Source organism: Argiope bruennichi, chromosome 11 (assembly GCF_947563725.1).
Source record: "Argiope bruennichi chromosome 11, qqArgBrue1.1, whole genome shotgun sequence".
NCBI classification, from domain to species: Eukaryota; Metazoa; Arthropoda; class Arachnida; order Araneae; family Araneidae; genus Argiope; species Argiope bruennichi.
The window spans coordinates 74,573,259-74,579,211 of NC_079161.1; the positions used below are offsets into that span (position 1 = coordinate 74,573,259).

General features: G+C 39.6%; 1 protein-coding gene across 1 annotated transcript; it reads left to right on the forward strand.

The window, feature by feature from the left end:
- The first annotated feature begins 213 nt into the window (after nucleotides 1–213).
- Nucleotides 214–1,326, forward strand: LOC129956685 (uncharacterized). The gene has a single exon (XM_056068616.1). The coding sequence runs from the start codon at nucleotides 214–216 to the stop codon at nucleotides 1,324–1,326; it is 1,113 nt and encodes a 370-aa protein (XP_055924591.1).
- Nucleotides 1,327–5,953: the final 4,627 nt, after the last annotated feature.

Genomic DNA, 5,953 nt, shown 5'->3' on the forward strand with positions numbered 1-5,953 from the left:
GCCATCCCGAGTAGGGCTCCGTGGTGGGCGATGCCGCTGGGCCTGAATCCCCATCAATATCGTATGGGCAAAAAAAACTTTGCTCCCTTCAGTGGGCAACAGAAGAACGTTAACATTTTTGAAAAACCTTTTGACAAATTCTTTGTTATCAAACGCATTTCAGAAAACAATGAATCATTTAATAGTGTCTCACCATTTCTAGTGGAAAAAGCAATGACAGGAGCAGTTGGAGAAGTTGTATCAACTCGGAAACTTCGCTCTGGCGACTTACTTGTAGAAGTCGGTAGTCGCAAACAATCTCAGCAAATAATTAAACTGAAGGCATTAGCATCTATAACTGTTAGTGTAAGCGCTCATAGGACGCTTAACTCTTCAAAAGGCGTTATAACCTGTGGCGAGCTATTCAACGATACCTTGGATAAAATTACAGCAGAATTGAAACCCGAAGGAGTGACGCATGTACGCCGGATAACAATTCGGCGGGATGGACAACTTCTTCCTACAAAACACTTTATTTTGACATTTAATAGACCTAAATTGCCAGAACGGGTAAAAGTGGGCTATATGAGACTAGCAGTGAGGCCTTACATACCGAATCCTCTCCGGTGCTTTCAGTGCCAACGATTTGGACACTCGAAATCCAACTGCCGCGGGACTCTCACTTGCGCCCGGTGTGCAGTAAAAGGCCACGAAAGTCAGCAGTGTTCTGCTGAAGAAAAATGTGTGAATTGCAATGGCAACCACACTTCATTTTCTAGATCTTGTCCACGATGGTTGATGGAGAAACAGATTCTAACAGTTAAGCATAAAGAAAATATCTCATACTCTGAAGCTAGGCGTAAAGTTAATGTCCAGACACCGACACCTGGTGTAACTTATGCTTCCGTTTTGCAAAAACAGTTTTGTGCAAATTGCTCTTGCACTAATTGTGTTAAAAATATCAGTGAAAGTAAACCGCCTGTGAAATCAGATTCAGATACTGAAAAGTCCGTAACTAGTGCTCCTGAAACTGGGAAACCTGAGATAGTTCAACGCAAACGAAAATCGAATAAATCGCTAAAACTTAAGCTTTCGAAACGTGGTGTTTCCGAAAAACAGCTTTCTCAAAAGATAAAAGCGTCAAGTTTACATAACTCTGTCGCTCTGGGACTTGCGAGTCAGGGTATAGTCCAAAAGGATCTATCGTCCATTTTCAGTGGCGTGCCCAAAAGTCCCGAACTTATCGCACTACATCCATCCGAAGAGGAGGATGAAATCCAAATGAGTTGCGATTTATCGACAACTCTAACTAATGTCCCTAATACCTCTCATGCAACATTTTCTTGATGGGTCTTTTCCTTTCTTGGAACTGTCGTGGCACTCGATCCAAGCTAAATGAAATTAGGACCATCCTTAACGATTTTCATCCAGCTTGCTTCTGTCTTCAAGAAACTTTCTTGAAATCAAACATGCCTCTTAAATTGCGGGGTTATAATACTGTTCGGAAAGATTCGGACAGTAATTCGCATAATTCTGGAGGCGTTTGCATTCTGACCTCCAATTCTTATCCCAGCACACCTCTCTCACTTCATACTAATTTGCAGGCTGTGGCGGTTCAAGTACATGTACGAACATTAATTACAGTCTGTTGTGTTTATTTACCGCCTAATGATTCAATCAGTCAAAAAGACCTTGATAGTTTAGTAGCGCAACTTCCAGCACCATTTATATTACTTGGTGATTTCAATGGCCATAGTACGTTGTGGGGTTCGCATAGCACAAATTCTCGTGGACGACAGATTGAGCAGTTCATCACTAATAATGCTCTCTGTCTGCTAAATAATGAAGAGAAAACGTACTTCCACGAACCCTCGCGTACCTTTCACAGTTTAGATCTCGCCATATGTTCACCAATGCTTTTTCCGTTGCTAAATTTTACAGTTGGAAACGATTTACACGAGAGTGATCATTTTCCTGTAATAGTATCTCATGCTGATGGTGGTGGTACGACTCAAGGTCGACCTCGCTTCCTATTCCAGCATGCGAATTGGACTGATTTTTCACAACTGGCTAAAATTACTGAAAATATGATTAACACAGCAGATATCTCGTCAGCAGTACAGATAGTCCATGATTGCATTATGAAAGCTGCAAATAAATGTATCCCCAAAAGCTCACCCCGTCTACGGAAATTCCGCAGACCGTGGTGGAACAAGGCTTGTCACGACAGTTATAAGAAACAAAAACAGCTTTGGAACAAATTTCGCAGATACCCAACAACAGAAAATCTTGTTGCATTTAAGCGAGCCAAAGCTTATGCTCGCTGCATTCGACGGCGTAGCCAGAGGGAATCCTGGCTTAAATACGTCTCCTCCATCACTTACTCTACCTCTAGCAAACTACTATGGAGGAAAGTGAAGGCAGCTAATGGAATATACCCGGAATTTTCATTTCCTGTGTTGAAATCGGGAAATGTAATTTATTCCTCACCTGTAGAAGTTGCCAATGTTCTCGGGCGAGCATTTGAAAAAGTTTCAGCTATTAATTCATACAGTCCTAAATTTCAAGTGAACAAAAAGCGAGCGGAAGGAATTAATTTAAATTTTACTGCACGTAAGTCTCTTGCGTATAATAACGCTTTTAATCTGTTTGAGCTGAAGAACGCCTTGCGTCAAGCACATGAAACTAGCCCTGGTCCTGATGGAATCACTTACAGTATGCTTCGCCATTTAGATGAGGCGTCGCTGTCCAATTTGTTAAAACTTTTTAATCGAATCTGGTATGAGCATAAATTCCCTAAACAATGGCAAGAGGCAATAGTGATTCCAATCCTTAAGCCGGGAAAGGATCCTGCCAGCCCTTTGAACTACAGGCCAATCGCTTTGACGAGTTGTATGTGCAAAACTCTCGAGCGTATGGTCAATGCCCGCTTAGTGTTTGAGTTGGAGAAACATGGATACATCTCACCGTTGCAGAGTGGCTTCCGACGAGGACGCTCAACATTTGATAACATAGTTCTTCTGGAGACACAAATTCGTAATGCCTTTGTTCGCAGGAATCATCTTGTTTCCATCTTCTTCGATATTGAAAAGGCTTACGATCGTACGTGGCGTTACGGTATTCTTCAAACACTTTTAAATTTGGATTTTAGAGGAAACCTCCCTGTTTTTATTCAAAATTTTTTGACTACTCGGATATTTCGTGTACGTGTCGGTAATTTTTATTCCGATCCTTTTATCCAAGCTGAGGGTGTTCCACAAGGAAGTGTCCTCAGTGTTACGCTTTTTATAACTCACTTTAGCGAAATTCTACAGCAACTTCCACCATCTGTTCAAGGGACACTATATGTTGACGATTTGCAGATTTCTGCTCAAGGCTGTAATATGCACTTGATTGAAAGGCAACTGCAGAATGCAGTGAACAAACTACTTTCCTGGTGTGAAAGAAATGGGCACACTCTTTCTTCAGAAAAGAGTCGTTGCGTACATTTCTGCCGGAAACGAAACATGCACCCAGATCCTATAATTAACATTCAAGGAAACGCCATTCCTGTTGAGGATGACGTGCGATTCTTGGGAGTGATTTTTGACAAAAGACTCACTTTCCTTCCGCATATTCTATATCTGCGAAAGAAGTGTGAGAAATCTCTTAATATCCTAAAAGTGCTGTCAAATACTTCATGGGGAGCCGATCGCCCATCCCTTCTCCGAATATACCAAACCGTTATTTTATCCCGTATAGATTACGGTTGCATGATATATGGTTCTGCACGCCCTTCTGTTTTGCGCAGGCTTGATACGGTGCATCATTCTGCCCTGAGAATTTGCTCTGGTGCTTTCCGCACATCACCTGTAGAAAGCTTATATGTCATCTGCAATCAAATGCCTCTAGATCTGCGACGTCGGAAATTAATTGCACAATATTATTTCCGAGTGCAGTCGATTCCGAAACACCCTGTTAGGCAGTTGTCTCTACCAGTTGGTCTTCGTAGACTATACGATGCACGCCCCTCTCACATTCTTCCCTATTGTGAGAGAGTAAAAATTCTGCTGAATGATTCGGGACTCCATGAGACTACAATTCAACCTATTAATTACTTTTCTTTCCCACCTTGGGATACTCCAAATTTCTCATTCTTGAACCCGTTTACGGGATTTGACAAATCCACAACAGCACCTATTATCTTTCAGAAGCTCTTTCAAGATCATCGCAGCCAGTATTATTCGTACACAGAAGTATTCACTGATGGGTCAAAATCTAATAGTCATGTCGGTAGTGGTGTTGTTTTACCTACTCAGACATATAGCTACAGTTTGCCCACATCATTCTCTGTTTTGACTGCTGAATTGGTTGCAATAACACATGCCCTTGAAGTGATTTCAACTTCTTATACACGCACCTTTTGCATCTACACTGACAGCAAGAGTGCTTTGGAATCTCTTTCCAATTTCAGTTATTTGATGCATCCGGTTGCTTTGGAAATCCTGGTTTTTCTTCAGTCCCTTGAAAATAAAGGGTTCGAAATTCTATTCTGCTGGGTTCCGAGCCATATCGGAATACCTGGAAATGAAATGGCAGATGCTGCAGCAAAATCCTCAAGCACTTTTCATGAACGAGCGCTTCCTCATGGCGATGCAAAGACATGTTTTGCTCGGCACGTTCACATGTTGTGGCAACGATCTTGGGATCAGCAGATTTCTAACAAGCTGCATTCTCTCCAACCAATGATTCGCTTATGGCCTACCATTCCAGTGCGTGGGCTTGATGTAAAATTGGTTCGGCTCCGCATTGGTCATACACGATTCAGCCATAAACACCTTTTATTTGGTGAACCATGTCCAAAATGCACGACATGCCATACAGTTTTAAGTGTACGTCATGTTTTAATCGATTGTCCTGCTTTTAATAATCAACGGTTACGATTTTTTAATACAGTGTCTATAGACATGCTTGAACTACTGGGTGAGAAACCTCACTCTAACATTTTTAAATTTCTGCAGACCATTGGTTTGATGCATTTTATTTAAGTTTTGTCCAATTTGGAATCTTTTTCGTGTGTCAGTAATTTATGAACTTTTACTTTTTTCATGGATGTTTTTTAAATACCGTTTTAATGTATCGGCTTGCGATTGGAATTTTTAACCTTGCCTAGTTTTTTTAATCGGAATAACCTCTTTAAATATCTTTGAAATGCTTCTTACCATTTGATTGGCGCAGCATGGCCAGATGTGGCTTTTGCGCCATAAAACCTAAACAACCAACCAACCAACCTTATAATATCTACTTTTATACTTGCTATATTTTGCTTTGTACGCTTTTAGTTCTTCCTCTAGTTTTTTTATTTTCCTGTAAGCGGCTGACCTGCTTCTTTTTACTTTTTTCCTACCGCTTTCTTTTCTAGATTTTCCAGAAGAGTAAGCATTAATAGGTGTTTCAGAACTTGCACACTGTGACTGTGCACTTGAGAAATTGTCTTGAGGTTCAGTAGATTCATTTAGGACTAATGGTAATGCAGGGCTAGAAGGAGGGCTTTCCACACTTAAGGGGACAGTGGACTCTATATAACTTTTTTCTTAAAAATAAACTTAGAGTTATGAAATTTTTTGCTCTGGAGTGTAATTATACTAAATATCCTTCAAAAAAATATTTTCAATTAAATTTTTTTTAAAAATTAAAAATTAAAGTAATTTTTTAATTTTTTAAAAATGTTCCATGCGTTTCTTTGACTTTCTTTTACATTATTACTACTTATAAAGGTATTTCAAATACATTTAGGTAATATTTTGTCATTTCAATTAAAATTTGATTTTTAAAAAGGTTTTTTTTGTTCATATGTGTTTGATTTTGATAAAAATTTTAGGCTTATTCAAAATAAAATTAACTTTTAGCTATCTAAATGAAGCTAGAATGTAAAATGGATACCAAGATTTATTTCAGTACATGTCAGTATTCTGTATATGAAAGTTCATAAAAT

Coding starts and splice junctions, on each gene's coding strand:
- LOC129956685 (XM_056068616.1), top strand. CDS start 214: ATGACAGGAGCAGTTGGAGAAGTTGTATCAACTCGGAAACTTCGCTCT.